The sequence below is a fragment of the Plecotus auritus genome (assembly GCF_963455305.1).
Source record: "Plecotus auritus genome assembly, chromosome: 1".
Lineage (NCBI taxonomy): Eukaryota > Metazoa > Chordata > Mammalia > Chiroptera > Vespertilionidae > Plecotus > Plecotus auritus.
The window spans coordinates 189,601,417-189,627,713 of NC_137770.1; the positions used below are offsets into that span (position 1 = coordinate 189,601,417).

Here is a 26,297-nt window from a genome sequence, read left to right on the forward strand (position 1 = left end):
GCAGTAGATATGAAGAAATTAAACTTCCATGGGTTCTGTGCTGTGACCTTGCTCTCCCCATTGGAATTTAACTAGGATCTTTATGATTAAATTTACCAAAAGGTCAATGGGATATTAATGGGTATTCTTTAGTTCCCTTGTAAACTCATAGTGGAGATTAAAAATTTCAATGTATGGAGTATTTGCTTAAATTTTTGATTCTTCCTTTCTCTGAAAGAGAGCAAATTTAGAGGTGTTGTAGAACTACAGTTGAATGTTGCTATGTTTTGAACTATATATAGTCTTATTCCTTGATAAAATAATTATAGTTGAAATATGGACTTAAACTGTATTCTGTAGTTACTGTTGCTCATGAAAAACTCAAATGAAGAAAAGAAAGCTATACTGACTGAAACCATACTTACCTGGGAGCCTGTCTTCATTCATTTAACAAATATTTATTGAATGCCTATCACGTTCTTTGTACTGTGTAGGGAGGGTTCTGGGGATACAAACATGAATAAAAGGTATTCCTTTTCTCAAGAACTTCACATACAGTGGGTGACAGACATTTATAATTGCAAGGTAAAGACAGGGATGGAAATGTGTGTATGGTATCTTGGGATCACCCTGGAGCGGCAGTTTTTCCAATCTGGATCTGGTAGGAGTGGTCTGACAAGAATGCTAAGATGCATTTATATATTAATTATATATTAAAATATAAAAATAAATGTAAAAGTAGAAGGATTTCAGGTAGAGGAAATTGCTTGAGGAGAGGGAAAAGAGAAAGAACATGGTACTGTGGAACACTATAAGCAACTCAGTGTTTTTTAAAACAAAAAGTGAGTTGAGATACTATGTAACTCAGTATTTTTAAAACAAAATGTGAGTTAGGACAGGAAGGTGGTCTTAACGGGAAAGAGGTAAGGCTAGAGAGGCAGGCCGGGGTCAGAGCATGTGGACAAAGACACGTTATCTTACATGAGGTGGACAGATTCCCAATATCATTTTGTGGCTTTTTTTTTTTCCTGTGTCACAATGCCATTCTTTGAGAATCTCTGAAGTCTTTTAGTTCGGTTATACATAATCCCCATGGCTGGCCCCAGACTCTACCTCATACTTAATTTTGCTGACAGATGAGGAAATATTCTTAAACCTGAGAATAATACTATGTTCCCCTCGCCAAGTAGTTTTGGTACTCTGCAAAGTAGATATTTACATTTCTCGTCAACCCAGGAGAACAACTATGTGGGAAGCAGTATGAAAGGGCCCCTTCTCACTTCTGGTTCATTGGGGGTTTTATGTTATCACAACTGACAAGACAAATTGTGACATTCACAATGTGTGATTATTGGACATAAAATGTTTTTTCAAAAAGGAAAAGTAATCCATCAAATCCATTGAAAACATGCTAGCAAGTGAAGCCAGGTAAATTGGATTTACAATGCCTTGGGAGTATACATTTCTCAAATGCAGGACCGATAACCATTTGAAATGATATTGGTAAATGTTCAGGGACAGCCGTATCAAACTTTTAAGGATTTCATTTTCACTGTGGAAATAGTCTTCAGTCATTCTTGTAATATAGAGCACAGAATTCCTCAGTATATCATCCTAACATGGAATAGAAAATGAAATTCCAGGCACATATGTCATTTCTTATTTTCTGGAATGATCTTTGAAATTCTTGAGGAGAAATTAAAGTGATGGCTTCCTCCTGGATTCTTACATTGTTGGGTAGCTCATTCAGAAACAGATTGAAATAAAACAAAGTTCACAGAGTGGAATTAATATTTTAGAGGGAAATATATTCTATCTTTGATGCTCTTTATTATACTAGCTTGTATTCTATAAAGGAATTTCAAAATAATCTTAAAACTCTGGCATAATATACTGTAATCATGGCCACTAAACAGTGATATTTTAACCTGTCACTAATAGTATGCTGTTTTTCCTCTATTTTTATATTTAATTACATTTATCTCTATTATACTTGGCATTATCTAATGATTCTAAAATGCACTATGATTTTGAAATATAGCTGTCCACTGAAAGGCTGATAAGTTTGGCTTTAAATTGAGATAAAGCATAGGCTATTTAGACATCCCAGGTGATAGATCAGGAGCTTGCCTCTGACTTAGATCCCCTTTTTATACAATCATGCCTGCCAGGCTCACCTTAATGTGAATCAGTGTGTGAGCTCATGATGAAAGCAAGAAATCCTATGTAATGAAAAATAGTTTTAACATTTTAAAAATGAAATTCCATATTTAACTTGTGTGATACAAGGACCGCTTACATTACCCTGTATGCTGCCATAATCAACAGTTTTTATTGATCTTCTTTTAGAGAAATCTACTGGTAGGAATCTTTGTCTCTAGTCTTCCTGTTTTGAAATGCATATGTCTGTCTGTCTTATCTACATCTATGTATCCATCAAACATTTACAGAGAATATATAGGAGAAAAACCTACCAATGAAGCTTGTATCAGTGGGCACCAAGAATACAGTGCCTTTTGGAAAAATTTCCCAATTTTCCTAAATATGGCTAGGTAAACGATAGATGTTAATATCTTATTAATTTGTATTCAGTATACGAATTTTAAAATAGGAATAAGTGATATATTCATTCTCCTATTACTTAACTGATAAGGTATAAGGCCTGTGTCAGGTATATACCATACTGCCACATTTGGAGATTCACTAGGAGCATTCACAGGTCTTAGGGTCTACTCACAACGAGGACTTATTAAAGTGCAAGGATGCAAAGTACAGTCAGCACAAGGAACAGACTCATGGGGTGAAGTCTGCAGGAAACCATACTGGGAGTCCTGTCCCAGTAGAGTCTCAGATGACATGCCTAATTCTTCCAGCAACCAACTGTGACAACATGGCTCTCAGGGAAGCTCACGAGAGATTCAGTGACTAAGATTTTTATTGGAAGCTAGTCATGTTGTCCACTCTGTCTGGCATGCACTAAAATTTGAGAGTCTCAGAAGGAAAGCAGGGGCTCAGTATGAACTACCTTGTTTATACACAATGTAGGCATTCTTATCCATTGTGGCAATGGTAGGGACACTCCTCAAATCCAAGTCCCCATCAGCCCCCACCAAATTTCCAAGCAGACGTTTTTAAGGATAGCAGTCTCAGGATGGCTAGTAACTCTTTCTGCACAGGAACAGAGTATGTTAAACTATTCAGATTCTTATGTGGGTATTAAAATTCCCCCTGCCCCCCCCCCACACCCGAGTATTAATGTACTTTAGCAGTTGAATTTACACACTAATTGGGAGCAGTTAACTTCAAGGTGTATTTTTTTTTTAGGTCAACTAAACAACTGCTGTCTATAAATTTTAGATTACTGCAAAATAAATGAGGTTTTATTTCATTGCAATAGAGAATATTTAAGATGTTTCTGTAAATCTCATCCATTTTGGATAATTTTTAAAAACTTGCATTTCAGAAGATGAGGTTTTCTGACCTTATTTTCCAACCTAGGAGAAAACACAAGTTGAGGTATACACAGGTCCATGTAGTGCTTATGTCTTCCTACATTTGGGGGTAAGGAAAGGGAAGAAATACATATGTTTATCATTTACTGATACTGGGTTATTGATACTTGATCTTTAACTACAGTACTTTCCTCAATTCATTCTTGCTACTGACTGAAGGTGATCATTTTAAAAAACAAATCTGATAATGTCACATTTCCCTTGAAACTCTTTGATAGTAACAATTGCTCTGACTTTCAGCCTCTCACACCTCTCTATGCTCCTATCACTGTGTGTTTGCATATTTTAGTCCTCCTGCCTGGAATTATCTTTGTTCCCCCTTCCCTCTTTTTTTTGGTTGTTTGTTTTTTAATCTAGTTCACTTCCACTCATTCTTCAGCTTTCAGCCCATATATCACTTCCTTAATATTCCTCACTTCTAGGATGGGTCCCATTCTAATAGATAGGCCACAAAGCATAATACACTCTTCTTCCCTAGAGCTTGTCACAGTTGAAAATGGACATTTCCCGACATAGTTTTGATTGATCTCTGTCTTCCCTATTTCCAAACATTAGACTGAAGTCTCTCCTGTGTCTTTAGTGTGTAGCAGAATTCCAGGCCTGTAGTAAATAATGTTTGTTACCTGAACACTGTGGGAAAGTTTTATTTCTTCATGCCCTCAGATCATCAGAATTGAGGTAGGGATCTAACTTATGTGTATGGAGTTTGGGGTATTACAGAATGGCAACTAAGCCATAGTTTAAAAAAAAAGTATCCTATATAATAAAAGGGTAATATGCAAATTGACCGTAATGGTGGAATGACTGGGAAAAACTGGTCGCTATGATGCACACTGACCACCAGGGGTAGGACGCTCAATGCAGGAACTGCCTCTTGATGGTCAGTGCGCTCCCACAGGAGGAACTTCACTGCCTCCTCCGTAGTGCTAAGTATGTCCGACTGCGGCTTAGGCAGGGAGCGGGCCTAAACTGTCAGTCGGACATCCCCTGAGGGTTCCTGGGCTGCCAGAGGGATGTCTGACTGCCAGCTTAGGCCCAATCCCCCGGGGAGTGGGACTAAGCTGGCAGTTAGACATCCCCCAAGGGCTACCGGGCTGAGGGATCTCCCCCTCCCACCCGAATGCATGAATTTTTGTGCACCGGGTCTCTAGTTTAAAATAAAAACTGTGGCATGTTTATATCATTAATATAGAGGGGTGTTGTACTCACCCTGCAGAGGAAGGGTTGATCCCCACCCAAAATTTGGTTTGGATATTGAGACTAATAATGCTACACATGCATGAAGAGAGTTTGAAATGCTTATTTCTCATAATGAAGAGAACATATTAACCATATCTATAATAGCAAAATATATGCCAGTAACTGATTGGATAAAGTCAATAATTTGCCATATATTTATAACCTTAATTGGTGAGACCACAATGTTATGGTTATAATAATCCACCATGAGGTGCCATTCCTTTTTCTAGGTTTAAGAAAAGGCCAGATTTGGTTATTAATAAAGGAACAGTGGCCATTATCACCCTTTCCCTATTGATATAATAGATTTTATATCAATTCTGGAAGGAGAAGATCCATGAAGTCCTTTTTTTTTTTTTTTTTTTTTTTTTAAAGAAAATTGCAACTGCCCAAGACTTAATTTAATTTCAACTTATTAGTCTTTGTTTCAGACTGTCCATATCTGCTTTAGGATATTTTAGGGCAATAGTTACCATGACTATGGGAAATTTAGGCAAGGCAATATTTCCGGTGGTTAAGGTGAGGCATATCTATATGTCTCTAGTTTATATTTTATAACTTCCTAAAAGTATAGAAATTACTTCGTTTAAATTGAGGGGGATTCCGTAGTTTAAATGTAATTTGAGTCCCAGTATGGACATAGATTATGATAGTTTTGCAAATGATGCATTCCAAAGATATTACACTTATGAACCTATACTGTTGAGGTACAAAAGGCAATCACTTCTCTTTTATCTTTTTGTTATATAAATTTTTAAAGTACAAGTCAGATTTCCAATTGAATCAAAGTTGGGCCTCTTTTTCAGTTTTTTGTTCGTTTATTTGTTTCTACCTCTCATGCCAGTTTTTCTTTGTCATTGTTGTTCTTGTTGCTGTTATATATACCTCAGTGGGAAGGAGGTCCTTGCTTATAGGCTCATAAATTTGCTGCTCATATTTATGTTTCTTCTTTCAGAGAGCCTCAAACCAATATCTTAAGGATTAGGGTTCTCCTCCATGTCAATGGTTGCTTTAGAGGGTTTAAGGAATCCAGGTTGATGTGGGGTTTGAATTAATTCTTTGGCTGTCTCATGTGGCGGGGTGGCGGGGGGAATGAAAGGGGTATCGATGTTTTCCTCTATAACCCTAAGGGTAAAGCTCTTTGTTGATGACAGAGGTATAGGCAGCAGCTGCAAAGGCATTTTATAATGTCCTGGTAAGCCATCTACTTTTCAGCATGCCACATAGTAACTGCTTTCCCCCACCCAACAGACCACCCAGTGGGCCTACAGGTTGCACAGGATATCAGTCTTTCTCCTGACCATTCTACAGAAAGGGCCAATCCCTGGTTGATGTTGGAATCAAGACTACAGAGACAGGTCCAAGATATATGATCCAGGGCCCCTTTAAGGAGGGCCCCAATCCATATTCCTGTCCCTCAATGCCAAATGATGAAACATCTGACATAGGTCATGTGAATCTGTAACAAAAGCTTAGGAGGACTCAGCAAATATAGCACAAAGTAGCACAGCTGAGAGCACAGTCTAGCCAGCAGGCAGCATAGCTCAAAGGGCGTGCTCTTCAGCAGACAGCAGAGCCAGTTAGCAAGAGAAGAAAGATTCCCAGCAGTCGGGTAACTCTCTGACAGGCTTGCCACACCCATTGTTATGGTCACCCTGCAGAGGAGAGATGGATTCCCCCACCCAAAAGTTGCTTCAGATGTCAGGACTGGTGACACCATACATACAACGAAAGGGTATGAAAAGGCTTATTACTTACATATAATGAGGCTTCCTGGGGAGAGCAGACAAATCCCTAAGCAGGTCCCAAAATGAGTTGAGAGGGCTGTGAAAGGAGACTGGGTTGGGATTTTATTGTGGTTAGCGGGGAGCTTGGATGCGGGTTCCTGGGTGCCTGGGTCAATGATCAAATGTTTTGAATTTCCTGATGTCACCGAAAGAGAGAGCATCTGAGCTTTCTTATCAGCTTGCTCAGTTCTGGGGCAGAAGGGGACAGGGGAAAGCTCTAAAGCTGTCAGCAATCAAATGTAAAAAATGGATTCTCAGACTCTATTGTAAGAGGATGGGGAAAAAGCTGCATGTATTTTTCTGTGGGGCCTATTTTGGTGTTTGGGGTATGTCTGTTATAGAAAATGTTGGGTGTCTCATTTTTATGTAAACAATCTTTTTACTTGTGTTAAAAACCATGCTTGAGATAACCTTTCTTGCTCTCTTTTTTAATCCTCTAATTTTATATTATCTGATACAAAGATTAATATAACACTGATTTACTAAGCCTATTACTAGTATTGCAGCCTTCAATTATTATTCCATGAGTACAGTTCAAAATCATGAATTCCATCTGAACTTTACTGTGTTCTCATACAGAATTCAACTAGGAAGTCAGTCAACCAGAATGGGCATGAGCAAATGAGCTTCTCATTTTGGACAGTCATTACAGTTTATGACTGATTTATGACCACATGTGTAGATGGTTCTTACAAAGTTCCAATGTAAAGCTCAACTAGTGGGTCCATTTGTGAGAGTTCTCACAAGTATTCTCTTCTTCAATAGGTGCATGAGCTTGCGGTCAGCTCTGGCCTTGCAGTTTGAAGTTGTGGTTTGGCATCATTTTCCCAGAAGTTGTCTTCTGGCCTCGATCTTCTACTATACTACATTTAACTATATTTATTTTTTAAATTGTCTGGCACAAAGAGGAAGTAAGTTCTTCTCTTTTTTTTTTGGTTTGGTTTATTGATATATCCTTAATGCCTAGAACAATGCAATAATAGCTACTGAATAGTATGTGTAATTGAGTTCCTTGACAAGAAGCACTTTTTATCTCTTTTATAATGTAAAAATGTTAATTACAACTTTCATATTTATAAGTGTAATTGCAGTTTCAGAATCTTGCTGTCCCTCAAACAAAAAATACCATGACAATTGTTTAAATTTATTAAGATAAGTAATTAGAAAAGCAATCCACTAGAAACTTTAGAAGAGATCATAGATAAAGCAATTTATTAAGCTTACAAAAAGTATACATATTAATTATGTTTATTTGGCACATTAGATTTTAGGTATATAGAAATCTCATAAGAGCCCCAAAACAGGATATATATTATAGTCAGTCTTCAGGAAAACTAGATATGTAAGTTCTTATTTTAGAACTAGAGGCCTGGTACACGAAATTCGTGCATGGGGGGGTGTCTCTCAGCCCAGCCTGCACCCTCTCCAATCTGGGATCCCTCGAAGGATGTCCGACTGCCTGTTTAGGCCTGATCCTATTGGGATTGGGCCTAAACGGGCAGTTGGACATCCCTCTCACAATCCGGGACAGCTGGCTCCCAAATGCTCGCCTGTCTGCCTTCCTGATTTCCCCTAACCACTTCTGCCTGCCAGCCTGATCACCCCCTAACCACTCCCCTGACAGCCTGATTGATGCCTAACTGCTCCCCTGCCAACCTGTTTGCCCCTAACTGCCCTCCCCTGCAGGCCTGGTCCCCCCCCACTGCTCTCTCCTGCAGGCCTGGGTCCCCCCAACTGCCCTTCCCTGCAGGCCCGGTCGCCCCCAACTTCCCTCCTCTGCCGGCTTGGTCACCCCTAACTGCCCTCCCTTGCAGGCCTGGTCCCTCCCAACTGCCCTCCCCTGCTGGCCATCTTGTGGTGGCCATCTTGCGTCCACATGGGGGTAGTCATCTTTGACCACATGGGGGAAGCCATCTTGTGTGTTGGAGTGGTGGTCAATTTGCATATTTTTCTTTTATTAGATAAGAGGATATCTTTTTTTACCCCCCCAGGGAACCACATGATTTTGTTTTCTTATGGTTTCTCTTAGTTTCCATTTTCTTGTATCACTGGAAATACTGTGTAAAGAATAAAAATAAGGATTTGATGCCTGGCTGGTGTGGCTCAGGGCATGTTCCCAGGTTACTGGCTTGATCCCCAGTAGGGGACGTGCAGGAGGCTGTGGGTCAATGATTCTCTCTCATCATTGATGTTTTTATCTCTCTCTCCCTCTCACTTCCTCTCTGAAATCAATAAAAATCTATCTGTCTATCATCTATCTATCTATCTATCTATCAAAGGATTTTGGTTTCAGACTACCAGGGGTTGAATCCTGGTTTTACATAAATATGTGACTTTGGGCAAGTTATGTACCTTATTTGTGACTTAGTTTTCTTATCCATAAAACATGGCTGATAGGAGTATCTATCTCTTAGATAGATTGTGAAGATTAAATGAGATAATGCATTTATAGCATTTAGCATAGTTTCAGGCACAAAAGATTAGTGCTCAATAATTTCTAACGTTTACTAAATTTTAATGAGGACTGAAATGTATCGTCATATCAGCATATGGCTCATTGTAGCTTTCTTCATACACTTCCATAACCTCATTTTAAAGCTCAACTTATTCCTTTATTTAACTTATACCATCTCTTAATTGTCCAATTCTAAATTTCTAAGGAAAAATATATGGCTGATCCAGATCACAATTTTGATCCAGACTACAGAGATTGTAGCTGCCTGTCCTAGGTCAGCCCAGGCCAGTCAGCTGTGATGGAGTAAGGTATTGCTTAAAAGGTACAAAATACATGGCTTTTTAGTAGGACTGTGGACCTAATGAGCAACATCTCTAGTTTAGTAGCACATATACAATTACACATATCTGCAAATACTCGTGTATATGTACTAGTTATTTTTAATTAATTGCCTGGATCTACATTCAGATAACATGTAATATCAATTAAACCATTCTATTAAATGGAAATTATCTATGATAAGTCAATGATGTACAATCTATTTATATAACTGGTTTACTTAAAAATTGTGTTTTGTTTATGTGTTTTTCCCCACATTTTGGAATACTTAATCCATTTGAATTTTAAAGTATTTCAAAACAAATAATATTTTTCCTAGTAGAGATTATTTTAAACTTAATTGGAAATATATTTTATATTTAAAAACTAATTCATTGACATTCATTGACAGATTTTAACAAATAAATGAGCAAAATGATAGAAATTAAAAATAGAACTACTGATTGGCCCAGAAATCTCACTTCTAGCAATATATCTGAAGAAGCCCGAAATACCAATCAGAAAGAATATATGCACCCCTATGTTCTTAGCAGTGTTATTTACAAAAGATAAGGTCTGGAAACAGCCCAAGTGCCCATCAGTAGATGAGTGGATTAAGAAGGTGTGGTACATTTATTTACACAGTGGAATACTGTGCAGCTGTGAAAAAGAAGGATATCTTACCCTTTGAGACAGCCTGGATGGACCTGGAGAATATTATGCTGAGTGAAATAAGCTAGTCAGAGAAAGACAAATATCACATTATCTCACTTATATGTGGAATCTAATGAATATAATAAATTGACAAAGAAAATGGATCCAGAAGCATGGATGAATGGAACAGACTGACATATCTCAGAGGGGAGGGGTGTGGGTAGATAGGAAGAGATGAACCAAAGACTTTATATGCATATATGCATTGCCCATGGACATAGATAATTGTGTGGTGAAGGCCTGGGGTGGGGAAGGGACTGGGAGGAGGGGGGCAAATGGGGGAGAAATAGGGGGACAGCTGTAATACTATCAACAATAATATATATGAAAAAGAGCAAAATTGAAGAGATTAAATGTGGCTTAAAATAAAGAGACTGGGAATATGTTAGTTATGCTCTGGCAAGTCAGACTAATGTTCTTTGTTTTCTGTTGGGTCTGTGATAGAATGCATTTCTAGGGCAATTTTACTGTTTGCACTTTGCAGATGAACATTTCCATATCTTCTATATATATAAAAGCCTAAGCAACTGCCCGACCAGCCAGTAGCTATGATGCACACTGACCACCAAGAGGCAAATCCTCAACATAGGAGCGGAAAATACAGGCATGGAAACATGGAACAGACTGATGAATCTCAGAGGGAAGGGGGCAGGGGGAGGGCGGGAAGATATTAGCCAAAGATCTTATATGCATACTAGAGGCCCGGTGCACGGATTCGTGCACTGATGGGGTCCCTCATCTTGGCCTGTGGGGATCGGGCTGAAACCAGCTCTCCTACATCCCCCAAGGGTCCCGGATTGCGAGAGGGTGCAGGCCAGGATTCATGCACCGGGCTTCTAGTATTTGTAGATTATTCTAACAGCCCTCGGTAACAAGACTATTCACTTTATATTGAATTTGATTTTTTTTTAGGGCAGGTAAAGAGTATTCTCTCTGCATTTTTATATTTTTATTCATCTGGATAATATAATGCTAATTTTAATTTTTGAATTCAGGTATCCATATGTGAAAAAAATAAACTAGAAATTTTAAATTCAGGTTGTTATGAAAATGACAGAATTTGTTGAGAATGTCTAACTAATTTCCCTAATGAGATCAACATACACTTGAATAATAAGGGAGTAATGGATTCCAGTAGTAATCTCCAGTTTCTCCTTTAACTTTTGACTGTGGACAGTCTCTGTATTGCTTCTAATTGGACCTCCTCTGGGTACCATCTGATTTTGTTTTGTACAATCTCTACTCTGCAAGGATCTCTCTCTCTGTTTTTGCTGTTGTTAGATTAAACATAAAGGAATTTAGTAAAAGAGCATTAGGTAGTTTGTAGGTCTTCTGGTTGGCTCGAGGATCAGTCAAGAACCAAAGGTGATGAGGCCTAGGTAAGAGCCTGTGCTGGTGCTTCTGGACACCTGCTACCACTGCCCACTCCTATTACCAAATGCTGCCAAGCAGTAATCTCCAACGGACAGAGCAACAGCCACAGCAGGTTCTTATCTGTAACACTTAATTTACCTGAAAGGATACGGCTAGGGCAAGCCTTGAAGGATTTCCCACTCAGTCATTCACAAGGACTGACTCGTGATGTTGAATTTGGAGTGCTATATTAAGCATTAAAAACCTTGGCAAGTTATTTTGGCTCAATTCCTCTATTAATCTTTTCTACTCTTTCTTTTCAACTTGGCTCATGAAGATAGCTTCAGGTTAAATTAATATCTGTAAATTCTTTAAACTTATCAGAAATAAATGCAAATCCTTTGTGAGAAACTATAATAGTGTCTTATTATCTACATGTAGCAAATTAAGGGCAATGGATGGTCATCAATATTCTACATGATCAATTTTCACTAAATATTTAGTGCAGACTCTTGTTAAAATAGTCTGCATTTTAAACAATATATTTATTAATTAATTATGTATTATTTTCTTAGAAAAATTCTATTGTCTCTCTAACAGACTTTATATGTCAAAAAGAAACATAAGAATTGAGCATGACAATAATTAAGCACTTACTTTGTGCCAGACCCTGAACTAGCCTTTGAATGAATTCCTAAGTCTGATCCTTAGCTTTTTCGCTCTCCAGCTGCAGGGAATGAGAATCTGTTTATAGTCTGGGACGGAGGTCCTCTGGCTTAGTCATTGCCTGATGTTTAATCTCCTTCAACCTTTCAATGTTTTTCTTTAATACACTTATATTCCTTAGCATTAGCCTTCCGATTCCATAGTAGTTTTTAAAAATTAAATAAAATTTTTGTTTTAGAATAGTTTTAAATTTACAGAAAAGTTGTGGAGCTAATACAGAAAGTTCCTGTGCTATACTGCTGACTCAGTTTACCCTATTGTTAGCATTCTACATCACCATGATACCTTTGTTATGTTTAGACAGTATGCCTTCATAGCCCTTCATGGTCTGTGACTAGTTTCTTAAACTTTTCTTGTCTTCAGTGCTTGATATTTTTGAGGCATACTGGCCAATCAATGTCTTTGCAGAATGTCCTTCAATTAGGGTTTGTCTGGTGCTTCTCTCATGGTTAGATAGGGGTCATAGGTGTTTGGGTAAAGACCACAAATTTGAAGTGCCATTCTCATCACATCATACAAAGGGTGCATGCAATCAACATGATCTATCACTGAGAACTTAACCTTGATCAGCTTTTTGAGGCAGTGTGGGCCAGGTTTCTCCATTATAATGCTACTTTTTCCATCCTTTTTCTTTTTTACTCTTTAGATGTAAGCCACCAAAGGAGCTCACTCTGGGGAGTAGGAAGGGTAAGATGGTGGGGTAGAAGTTGTTTCACCTCCTAAGGGGGGAATATCAACATAAATTATTTGGAAGCTTTCTGTAAGAACTTGTCTTTTCTCCCCCATTTTTTATTTATTAATAATTTATATCACTGTGGACTCATGAATATTTATTTTACATTTGGGGTTATAATCCAATACTCCATTACTTATTTTGTTTCTTAAATTATTCCACATTTGGCCATTGGGAACTCTTTCAGGCCTGGTCCTTGTATCTCTTTGGCATACCCTGATTTATAGTACTTTCAATTATGATATCCCTTCATTCTCTCAAGGGTCTGAGATATTGCATATGCTAGTACATTCCATCTCAGGTCACCACCTATCAAAGCTATAACAACTGTTTCACTACTGCATGCTAGGCCTTATGACTAGTGATGGGATTGTCCTTGCCAGACAGATTATCCAGATGCAAATCTATCTTAGTCTGCTTCCCAGAACTATTTGTGGTATCAACTTTTCTAGGTTGGATTCCTTGGGAAACATATTCTTAGCCAGAGAGTGATTTGTTGGGGAATGCTTTTAGGAAAACACCTGCCAGGAGGTGGGGAACACAGCCTGGGCACAAGATGAAGCCAAATTACAATGCTGTTGCAACAGGGGTTGTAGCTGATGCCAAGAGCAGCTGTGAAGCTGGAATGAACTTACAGGGATGTCTTGAGTTATGACAAAGGGTATGTATGTGTTGGGGGTTGGGGTGGAGACTTTGTACCCTGCATTCATTGGGAAAAGGGTGTAACTTTGGGTAGGGAAGCTCCCTTTAGTAGTGGATCATTCTTTTTAAAAAATATTTTATTGATTTCAGAGAGGAAAGGAGAGAGAGGAATAGAAATATCAATGAAGAGAGAGTCATTGATCGTCTGCCTCCTGCATGCCCCACACTGGGGATAGAGCCCGCAACCCAGACATATACCCTGATGGGGAATTGAACCATGACCTCCTGGTTCATAGGTCCACACTCAACCATGCTGGCAGGACAGCAGTGGGCCATTCCTAAGAAGAGGCCCACCTGTGGGCTGTCAGCAGTCAAAATTCCCAGCAGCTGGAGAAATGAAACTCAGTCCTAAAGGGAGAATGTGGGCTTTGCAATACAGTGCTCACCATCAATAAGAAATGTGCCTGTTTTATGATCTATAAATATACTTGGTTACTGCAATTTCTCTACTGCCTTGTTTGCTGCATAAGATAAATTAGCAGAGTAGCCATCCCCTGTGGCTTTTTCCTCCTACATTTGGAACTATTCCTGTCAAGCCACTGACCTATAAAAGCTGGTGGTGATGTGCTGGACGGAGTTTTCTGGAAGCAATTTCTCAGGACTTATACTTCTACACTTGCCCTATTTAGGTTGATCCCAACCTGATACTACATCTCGATTTTGCCTCTCTCGCTTTAAACTGGACTTTCTAAATATCTAGATTTTTCCTTGGAGTTTGAACCGTGACTTTCTCAGCCTATTGGCACTTTCTAATACCCTTCTACTCCCTGGACTCTGTTTCAATGGGGTTAGGTGGAGTGGCTTTCAAGTCAGGGAAAGGGAGAACTTTCCTAACCATTTTCTTTGGGGAGGAAGTGATACAAAAAAAAAAAAAGAAGGTGAAGGGATTCCATGGAGTACATGGAGGTGGGTAAGTGGGGGGAGAGGGTGCAGAGGGGGAGGATGGGGACAATGGGGACAGAAAGAGACCTTGCTTGGGGCAATGAGCACACCATGCAGTGTGCAGATGATGTTTTATTGAATTGTACACTTGAAACCTAAATGGTTTTGCAAAACAATGTCATCCCGATAAATTCAATTAATAAAAATTAATAAAAATACTGATCCTCAGGGATACTCAAATGGTTCCTTCAAAAGTGCCTTATGTTGTGAGACAATTAAGACAACTGAATCTCCTGAATATGTTAAAGGATATAGAGAGCCTAGAGATTGGGACAGAAAATGAAAATAAACAGGAAGAGAGACATTTGACCTGATCCAAATGCTAAAACGCTAGCTAGAAATACTGTAACAAATATGCTAGGCTGGATATATCTTTAGAAGAAATTTAAAATATTTTTGTGTTTTTTTGTTAAGGAACACTTGTGAAAGTTTGAACTTGCTTTTCTAAAAAGTGGATTCAATATATATATTTCCTCTAAGTACCAACCAGTTAATTATATGATAGACATGTGTAGAGGAAGAAAAGGAAATATTCCTCTCCTACTTTTCATATGTTAATGCTAAACGGAACTGAAGGAAGACTCATGACATCACTGTCCCTTCTTGCCTGCCTCCACCCAGTCTAGTTATTAAAATGGTATTCCATATCTCTCATTCTTAGATATTTTTGTATTTTCCATCTCTTTATTATTCTGATAAATTCCTGTGAATTTCCTTCCAATTCATTAGCACAACTGTTTGTATTTAACATATTTAACATATTAGATATTTAATTTAAAAGCTACTTTTTTTCACAACGTCTGTTTAGTTCATGTTTAAATCTATCCATTTTTTTCTTATCATAGCGATAGCTTATTTTTATGGCATTTATTTTGTATTCTGACTAATGATTTTACTCATTCCAACTTGTGGTATTTCCAATTGATTTTATCATGTAAGTTCTTGTGGTGGTAATAGTTCTATTATAGTATCTGATGGTTCTCACTTGCGCTGTGTGCTTTCTTTCTGGAAATTTGTAATTCATCTTTCAGTTTCTTCTTTCATTTCTAGTGCCTGGTAACTTTCTTTGTAGGAGAGCTTAAAAATGTTTGTATTATAATTCTTGAATTGGTGAATTTCACCATGTCTACATCTTTTATTTTATCTTCTTAATAATCCACCCCATTTCTTATGCATTTGCCTTATTCCCTTATTTATTTATTTATTTATTTATTTATTTATTTATTTATTTATTTACTAGAGGCCCGATGCACGAAATTCGTGAAAGAGTAGGCCTTCCTTCCCCCAGCTGTTGGCACTGGCTTCCCTCTGGCATGCGGGACCCCACCTGGGAAGCCGGGAATCCAGGCTTCCCTCCAACCACCAGCAGGCACCCAGGACTGGGGCTTCCCTGGCAGCCTCAGCTTCATCCAGAAGTTTGTCTGGTCTGATTAGCATATTATGCTTTTACTATTATAGATTTATTTTAGGGAGAGGAAAGTGGGGAGAGAGAGAATGAGCAATGTGTGAGAGAAACATTGATTGGTTGCCTCCCACATGCACTCTGACTGGGGATCCAACCTGCAACCTGGGTATGTGCCCTGACCTGGAATCAAACCTGCTATCTTTCAGTACATGGGATGATGCTCCTACCAACTGAGATGCACTGGCCAGAGCTGCTTCATTCCCAATTTTTACACTCTAGCGAAGCCTCTAACTATTGCTTAACTCCTGCTAAATAACTTATCAAAGAATTTCTGTGGAAGCAGTTGTCTTGTCACATGAACAATATTTTAAGAGATATATAACTTTTAGATGAAGACAAGTTCAGATTCCTTGAAAGGAGACACTATTAAAATTATTTATTAGAAAATATTTTTATATTTATATACTTATATTTAGAAATATAGTAAATTATTTTTGCTTTCATACTGAAGCTAATGATGTATTTCTAGATGTTTCTGGGTAGAATGCTCTAAATCAGAGGTTGGCAACATTTTCCTATAAAGAAACAGATAGTAAATACTTTATGCTTTGTAGGCCATCCAGTCCCTGAAACAATTATTCAATTATGCCATTATACTGTGAAAGCAGCCATAGGTGATATGTAAACTAATGAATGATTGTGTCCCAATAAGACTTTATTTGCAAAAATAGGTGGTGAGTTGAATTTGGTCCATGGGCCACAGTTTGCTGACCCCTGTTCTAAATGATAGTCCACGGACCTAAGGACTTAATAATATTAATAATATCTTAAAGTGAGCATTTGCACAGTACTTAATAGGAAATTAAATTTAATTCTATTTTCTATATCATTGCCTGAAAACATAATTACTAATTTCAAGGCATATATATTTGCACATAGTTAGGAGATTCCTTTTGGGCATAGAAGATACAGAGTGTTTTTTGTAATTAACAATGAATACTGTATACACACTTGCAGACTGTTAAGAGAGTCACTTGTAATAAATACAAAAATAATTTATATATAATGAGTTTGTTAAATACCAATTCAGCTTAGAAGCTGCTGGAACTTATTTTTTATTTATTTTTATTTTTTTGTAATCAATAGTTCATTTGGTTTTCCCTTGTATGTATTACATTTCAGTGACAAACTGTGGGATCCTGGAATTGCCCAGAAAAATTTGATTTTTTGCATCTGTGAAGGTTCTCAACCCTCCTGTGGTTTAGTTGGCACATCTCGCATACAAAAAAATCTAAGTATTGATCTAAGCTATTAAAGCACAACATAGTTGCATTCTTTTATAGCAGCTGCTCTGTACCAGTTCAACCTAATAAATTCTTAAGTGTATTTCATTCATACAACTTGGCCTACTGCTTTGCTCAGAGCAATCATTAACTCATATAGGCATGTAATGAGGAAAATCTCAGAATAGTACACAGCAAGGAATGCACATATGGGGCTTCTCCCAGGAGAACAACCAGCAATTGAAAGCACTAAACTCCCAATTATTATCCCCTCCCATTTGCAAGCTCCTCACGGGTCCTATATGGCACCAAGATATTGTCACTAATTTCACTTTAGACTAATATTGAGATAATGCCCTGCCATGTATGTTGTTTCTATGCATGGGTGCCAAATGCTCTCTGCCACGCTATCAAGAAATATAATTACCAAACTAGATTTCTGTAATTCACTGAGATTATCATACTGAACATTCTCTCTCTTTTTGTCCCTTTGTGGAGGGTTCTGCAGTGACTGAGTGACTTAGTCATGGTGTTATATTTGAAGTCTTTATAATGCAAACCAGGGAAGGTCAGGATGCTTGTTTTTCTTAGCAAGATTATTCATTCATTAAAAATGAAAATGCATTGCTCACTTCAGGTGGTGGGCTGGATGTTATTTCCCACATGCCCAGGTCAGCAGCAGAGAACAAAGATAGTCCTGCTGGGCAGCACATCTTCCACTGCTGCAAACTCCTCATTCTTAATTTGTTACCATCAAAGTTATTGAAAATCGACAGGTCTCAATATGAGGAGATAATGAAGATACTTAGATTTCTGCTATAGAAGGCAGGTTTAAATTTGATTCTCCTTTTATTTAATAACATTTGCTTGACAGTAACTGTATACTAAGAATAATGCTGGGTCTTGAAGTTGTGAACATGAATAAAACATAATCACTTTCCCTGAGAAGGTAATACTGTAGTATGGAACAGACATATGAATGAAAAGTCACGATAGTGTAAGCAAAGTGCTGTGAGAAGACTGAGGAAAAAATATCCCCATTTAATGCATGCGACAAGATCATGAAACGACAATGGAACAACATATTTTAAATGCTGGAAATGAGCATTAGGAAAATGGAAATGAAATTATAAAACCATTTGTAAAAACATAAATGTTTAAAAAACTTAAAGTAAGGTATAAAAGGACTATAACTGAAAACGTGAATAAATATAAAATAATATCAATGTGCTATGGCATTTATAAAATATGTATAAGTAAAATATATGACAACAATATCAAAGGACTATGCATGGGTGGGAAATTGAAGTATACTATTGTAAATTTTTAAAATTATATGTGAAGTGGAATAATAATGTTTAATGCTAGATTACTAAAAATTAAAAATGCAGGTGATATATCCTAGAATAACCAATAAGAAGAAGATAAAAGAGAAGTATAACTAAGGTGCTATTATATAAAATAAAATAGAAAACAAAAAGCTACACAGTTCTTAAAAAAAAGGCTGGGTAGGAGAATAAATGGATTAAAAAAAAAAAAGAGTATTTTGCTGCCTATGGAGTCTTGTAGGATTTTTATGTTTTCCTGTCTTACATTCAAGTCCTTTAGCCATTCTGAGTTTGCTTTTGTGTATGGTGTAAGTTGGTGATCTAGTTTCATTATTTTGCATGTATCTGACCAAATTTCTCAGCGTGTTTATTAAAGAGACTGTTTTGACTCCATTGTATGCTCTTGCCTACTTTGTCAAATATTAATTGAGCATAATGGCTTGGGTCAATTTCTGGGTTCTCTGTTCTGTTCCAATAGTCTGTATGTCTGTTCTTGTGCCAGTACCAGGCAGTTTTGAGAACTGTGGCTTGGTAATATAGCTTGATATCTGGTATTGTGATGGAATACTACGCTGCTATAAAAAAGAAGGAACTTTTACCATTTGCAACAGCATGGATGAAACTGGAGAGCATTATGCTAAGTGAAATAAGCCAGTTGGAGAAAGATAAATATCACATGATCTGACTCATATGTGGGATATAATGATCAACATAATTTGATGAACAAGAATAGCTCCAGAGACAAATGCTAGTGTGGGGGTGGGGGTTAGAGAGCAACCAAAGGACTTGTATGCATGCATATTAGCATAACCAATGGACACAGACACTGGGACGGTGGGGGCTTACCCTGGGTGGGAATGGCCTGGTGGGGGGGTCAATTGGGGAAAAAAGGAGACATATGTAAAACTTTAGACAATAAAAAAAGAATATAAATATAAAATACAGAACAAATAGTACAATGGTAGATTTAAACTCAATAACATTCATGATTGCCTTAAATGTAAACACATAAATGCATCTGAGGTCATCAGCAAACATAACATCATCTCATTATTTCTGTTCAACATTGTACTGCAATTAGGCAAGAAAAAGCAGACTGAAAAAGCAATTAGGAAAGAAAAGTAAAAACTGTCTTCTCTTGCAGACAGTTTCTGTGCTCACCAAAAATTCACTAGATTTAACACATGAATTTATTGTAAAATATAAGGTCATTCACAAAAATGAGAATTTGGAAAATGAAAATTAAAATTATGCCAATTGTAATAGCATAAAAAATATAAATACTAAATTTCTCGGGCCCCAATTCTCACAGGGTGACTCAAAGAAGGTCAAGTAACAACTGCACATGTAGTTATGTTATAGAAGAGGAACTCCAACCTAAGGGAATCCAAATCTTTTATAGTGGATAGTAAGCATGCCTTATTTTTTGCCCCAGAGGGACACCTTATCTATGTTATACTGGAAAGTAATCAAACTTGGCCTTCTGCTCCAGAGGGAGACACTATCTCTCTCTTCCAAGGCTGTTTGTTGTATAACCACCCTTAAGAAGATTGTCTGGAATAGAGGCATCCAGTGCTTCTGTTTGCAACACATGCAGAAATGTGAGAGGCCCACAGAGGATTATCCCCAACAGGGATGTGCTTTCTCTCTTCCCCTACCTTGTATTCATAACCAATTGTCTCAGCAGGACTTAAAGCACACTTTCTTTTTCCTGAGATATCTTTAATATAATTAGATTTAAGTGACTATATTAACAAAACATAATATAATCACGTTTCCATATATATATGTGTGTTTCCGGGCTCTCGAGTCTATTAATTGATAGTTTATCTCTGCATCAACCCTACATAACTTTAATTACCAGAGCTTTAAGAAACAAATCTCCATCTGTGGTAGAGCAATTCCCTGCTTGCCCCCACCTCCCCACAGACAAATGCCCACCTTGTTTTTCTTCAGGAACGTCTTACAGTTTCTTGTCCTTTTCATTCTTTTTTAAATTTAAAAATCTGCACAAGTTCCAATGTAAAACATTTTTTTCTTGAAATTCAGACCTTCCTTCTGAGATTGTTTAGCTGGCTTCAGAAGTGTGTTTAAAACTTCCTATGGGAAATGTTTTGCAGGGGTCGCCAGTGGAATTTCCCACCACAGGTAGATTTGAAGCTTTGTTTCCTGTACTCTGCATTGCTGCCCTTTAAGAACTGAAGTTCTAGTCTTCAGACATCAGCAGATGGACTGGGGCAAGTGGCAGCTTCAACTCATTGCCTTCTCTGCATTGATCTTTTCACATTTTTTCAGCACCTCAGAATTTTTCTTGCCTTTTTTGGGCAGTTCAATTATGCACTTTAAAAGATATTTTGTATATTCCTTCTAACTTTTTTTAGGAGTTTTGCCTTGAGCGTGGTTTTCAGGATATCTACTCGTTCATATTGCCAGAAACAAGTCTTTTGTCAACGTGGTCTTAAAATTCTTTATCTCACAGAATTGTGTCATACACACAATAAACATTCAACAAAGTATGTTTAATTGAACTGATAAGATTTCATTTGGGTTTCTGTGATGCTGCCTCATCATTCCCAAGTAACTTAGTATTTATACCATTAGATAAATTTTGTCTTCTCCTTAAAACTTTACAGAATTATAAAATATTTTAAACATACAGGAAATAATACAATTGAAATATTTGTATTCACCATCAAGATTAAACCATGTTAATATAGTGCCATATTTTCTTTAGTCTATGGTTATATGGTTATTTAACAGTGATGTATATTATCATTTTGTATATTTTTAAAGTTTACATTAATAATATAGTGGTTTTCATACTCTTTTGAAACTTGCTTTTTCCCCCACTCAGCATCATGCTGAAAATTTTATCTATGTTGATTCCTTAAACTCTAATTCAGTTATTCCAATTCCTGAATATAATTTTATTACAAATTACCTTTTATTTAATAGTCCCTGTTTTCTAGAATAAACATCCTTATATATATATATATCCTCTTGAGACTAATGTTTGAGAAATGTTTAAAATTAGATGCCTAGAACTGAAATTGTTGTATGATAGGATATACTTTAATTTGTTATGTGTACTCAATTTCTTATATCTATTCTTTATGATTGTGATGATGTTGATCATTATAAAAGATAGGTCATTTTTACCTTCTTTTTTACTTAATATTTATAATTTGTGAAAAGTACTTATTAGTGGTCTGAATAAGGATCATGTTGAAATATGTTGTGCATGACACCTTGTGTATAATTCAAATTATATTAAAGTTTGTACAATTAAATAATGGATAATTAGGTGATTTGAAAAGTCACACCCCTCCTTTTTCTCTACAGGTATTTATGAGCCTCCATTTATTGTACTACTGCAGTGAACCAACCTTGGATGTGAAAATTGCCTTTTGTCAGGTGTGTGTTTCTTACAGGTAAAACAAGGTACAGTATATTCCCTTGTATTTCCATTTTGCCATTCCATCTTGCACATGTTCCACATCAAATCTAGTATTTATGTAATATTAAAAGTAGCTTAGAAAGCAGAAGAGGATACTTAGATGTTTTTTTTCCTAGTGCATTTAAGTTAGAATAGGAATGAAGAGATTTCTTTTTAATGATTTTAAATATAGCATTTGATCACATATAAAGTGATTTCTTATTAGGTTTCACTTATACTTAACATTTTTTAAACTTCTTTTCAAATTCTTGAAATGAGGCTGAAGTCTCTGCTACTATTTCTCATCCTAAGGACTGATGAGCTCTGAGTAGCTCCAATACTGAACGTATGTAATAACGTGCAGTTTGCTGATATTCAGTCTAACCAGTAGTTAGTAATAACATTCAAGCAATAATAATGACAAATAAGTAATGAATTTAATAAATAGACTTAATCTATAATGAGTAGTAAGAAGGTGACAACAATGATTGGTAGTGTGAATGGAGCAGGTAGGAATCTTCTTCTTGTATTTATATCAACTCTAGCTTAAGAAAGAGGCTCCTTGAGGCACCTATGCTTGTGACAAATATGCCTAAGGTAGTCCTAACCTAAGCCTGTTGTCAGTGTATAACTAATAGTGCTCCCCTTTACTTTCAGGAATCGTTCTTTGGAAAATACTATAAATTTTATAATTCCATTTATACCCCAAGCAGAGTGCTTCGCAGCAGTTTGTCTGTAATCATTTTTTATTGTATCTTCTCATTTAACTGTGCTGTATTAGGGAAAGATATACATCCATTGAAACAAGGTTTAAAAAATCCCTCTGCAGCTCCTATTATTTTAATACAATCTTTTTTTTTTTTTTTTTAAATATATTTTTATTGATATTTTACAGAGAGGAAGGGAGAGGGATAGAGAGCTAGAAACATAGATGAGAGAGAAACATTGATCAGCTGCCTCCTGCACACCTCCCACTGGGGATGTGCCCGCAACCAAGGTACATGCCCTTGACCGGAATCGAACCCGGGACCCTTCAGTCCGCAGGCCGACGCTCTATCCACTGAGCCAAACCGGTTTCGGCTATACAATCTTTTCTGATTCTATTAATATGTGCTTCTTAGAGAAAATATGCAGAACTATAAAGGGAAAGAAAACATCGGTATATTTATCCTCCCTGAACATAGTTAAAACTGCTATGGAAAAGTAGAATGTGTCACCTGCTGTGAATAGGATTCGCTGATTAGTCTCATCTCCCCAAACTCCAAACGTAGTGACTGAAGCCTTAAGGCCTTTGATAACTTCTCTTACAAGAACTCTGGAGCTGGAGAGCCTTGGCTAGAAAGTGTATCTACCACTTCTCAGCCATTTACTTGTAACCTTGGGCAAGTTAGTTAGCCTCTCTGTGCTTCAGTTTTCTTCTTGTGAAAAGGGGAAAATAATACTGCCTATCTTCTATTGTTATGAGAATTAAATCAGTTAATACAGAGCACTGAGAACAGTGCTGGAATATGTGTTTGTCAAATAGACAACTCCATTTTAAATAAATGTACATTTGCTCTTCTGGTGCTCCCATGAGTCCCAGGGTTTTCATTATTAGCAGTATTGTGAATACTCCTGCAGTTGTATCTCCAACCCAAACCTTTCCCTGAAACTAGACTTGTAGGTTCAACTCTCTGTTCTCCATCTCCTCTTAGATGTCTAATAGGCATATCAAATTACACATATTCCAAACCAAGCCCTTGACCTTTCCTACAAAATGTCTTTGTTCATTATTTCAGTAAATGCTAAATCCATCTTTCCAGTTGATTAGAACCAAATCTTTGGAATCATCTTTTGGGCAACACTTCACATCCAATCTGTCAGCAAATTCTGTTGGCTCTACATTCAAAGCACATCTAGGATCTCATTACTTCTTACTGTTCTCTCCATTACCGCTCTGGTCCAAACTACCATCACCTCTTGCCTGCAAGAGCTTCCAACTTAGCTCACCCCCAAATGTTTACTCTGAAAACATCACCAAGAGTGACATTTGAAAAATATAAGTGAGATCATGTCATGCCTTGGCTAAAAACAAAACAAAACAAAAATCAATGTTTTCCCATCTCACTTGTGGTAAAAAACCAAAATTCTTTTTTTTTTTTTTTTTAAATATATTTTATTGATTTTTCACAGAGAGGAAGGGAGAGGGATAGAGAGGTAGAAACATCGATGAGAGAGGAACATCGATCAGCTGTCTCCTGCACACCCCCTACTGGGGATGTGCCCGCAACCAAGGTACATGCCCTTGACCAGAATCGAACCCGGGACCCTTCAGTCCGCAGGCCGACGCTCTATCCACTGAGCCAAACCAGTTAGGGCAAAAAACCAAAATTCTTATAATAAATACCCAAGCCTTTACCATCTAGCCACTAAAAAACCCTCCCTGAAGTGTTCTTCCTTTATTATTCACTTGGCCCACTCCTTCACAACTTTAGGGCTTGGTTAAAATGCCATTTTTAAGGGGATTTTCCTGACTCGCCTATTTAAAATTGCCTCTTCTTATCTCACACTGCCTCCTCAGCTTCCTTGTCTTTCTTTTTTTCTGCCACAACACTTTTTGGTATCTGATATACTAACCATGTGACAGGTATGTTGCTTCTCTCTCTCCACTAGAATACATTTCTTACTCGGGCAGGATTTTTTTCAGTGGTGTGTTGGAACCAGCTCACATGGGCTCACAAGTATTGATTGTACACATTTCTTCCCAACTCTAAATTAATGATGAGAGGTTGGTAGATTAAAATCTGTCATGAAAAGAGTATTGCATAATGTAAATAAGCAATTGCTACAAATAAGTCCTCTTGCCGCCTCCAACACCCCTGAAATGTTGCACATTGTTGGAATTTTGTCTCATTTGCACACTGCTGCACTGTAGGACTAACAATAATATGTGGCCAAGGGCAGGCTTTTACTAAATATGTACCTAATGAATGAATATATGATACATGTTTATGTAATCAGTTGCAACTGTCATAGTTCTCTGGTGGAAATGAATGAATTTCTGGGCCCTACCACTTCCAGTTTTATGACTGTGATCCTAGCCATTTACTATGGACATTAACACTTAAAAAATAAACAACAAATAGAAAAACTAAGTTCATATTTTACATAGTTCAAGATTAAAACTGAACTTAGCCTTAGCTGGTTTGGCTCAGTGAATATAGCATCAGCCTGTGAACCGAAGGATCCTGGGTTTGATTATGGTCAAGGGCAGTTACCTTGGTTGCAGACTCCTCCCCGGCCCGGGGCCTTGGTTGGGGGTAGTTCGGGAGGCAACTGATAGATGTGTTTTCCTCACACCGATATTTCTCTCTGTCTTTTCCTCTCTCTTCCACTCTCTCTAAAGCAAAAATCAATGGAAAAATATCCTTGGGGGAGGATTAAAAAAAGCCCCAAACAAACAAAAACAAAACAACAACAACAAAAACACCATTGATCTTAAAAATTATTTTAAAAAAATGTAAAAACATCAGCTATTTTTTTAGTCCAAAAAGTCTTTGTATAAGTTGAATTTATTTTCAAATTAGCTCCCAATATTTGAGTAAAGATACAGAATGTAATTCTAACAAGAGCTCTTTTAAAGCAAAGAAATAAAGAGAAGTGACGCGTGACCTTTCTAATGACTCTGAATTTTTTGCTTTCTAGGAGCTTTCAGTAGCTAGAAAATATAATGCATAGTCTATAACTTCCCAAACTTTAAAAATATTATAGCAAGCAGAAACTTTCTATTGGGACTCCATACTTCATTTACTTTGCATGTAGAATTTTTATTTGTTAATAACATTTTTTTCTCTCTCTCTCCTGTAGCACTGTTTTCAGAGACAAAATATGTTGGCATTTACTTTCGAAATGTGTTCTTTGGAAGCTTCTGGTTTCATGAGACATCTCATGGATTCTTGTGCTGTGGTGTTTCATGTAATCACCAGCAGGGTTAGCTTGCTCCCAATTTCTTGCCATAGAGACTATACAAAGACCTAAAGTAATTTGTCAACAATTAGTGATCAAGTATATCCAGACTTCAGGCCTCTTGGATCTTAATCTGTGGCTTTTTTAATATATTACATTTCCAATTTTCACTGTTATCAATAAGAAATCACAGAAAATAAACTTGTCTACATAGTTATTTATCAACAGAAAATATGTATATTATCTGTAATAGTATTAGCCTTATTTCTTAATTGAATTATTTGAAGAAAATGGGATTAAGTTTTTAAACTGCTCAGATTCATTTTGTTGTTGTTGTTTTTATAATCCCATCAAGCAACTTTTGCAAGCAAGCGGCTTCATGTTGTATTCTGGGGAGAAATCTGTCTTTGAAGTGTTAGACAATAAAAGAACAATCTTGA

At 37.1% G+C, this 26,297-nt stretch overlaps 1 protein-coding gene across 28 annotated transcripts in view; it reads left to right on the top strand.

Annotated features, from left to right (window-relative positions):
• Window positions 1-26,297, top strand: part of MAPK10 (mitogen-activated protein kinase 10) — a 313,508-nt gene that overhangs the window by 134,091 nt on the left and 153,120 nt on the right. For 9 of the 28 annotated variants that reach the window (XM_080686674.1, XM_080686696.1, XM_080686678.1 and 6 more), the window contains exon 3: window positions 21,819-21,890. In XM_080686674.1, coding sequence (XP_080542800.1) covers window positions 21,825-21,890 — 66 coding nt within the window. In that variant the 5' untranslated portion in view covers window positions 21,819-21,824. Of the gene's footprint in view, window positions 1-7,282; window positions 7,429-21,818; window positions 21,918-26,297 lie in introns of all 28 variants that reach the window. The other 19 variants (XR_013961554.1, XM_080686686.1, XM_080686699.1 and 16 more) reach the window with 3 other exon arrangements.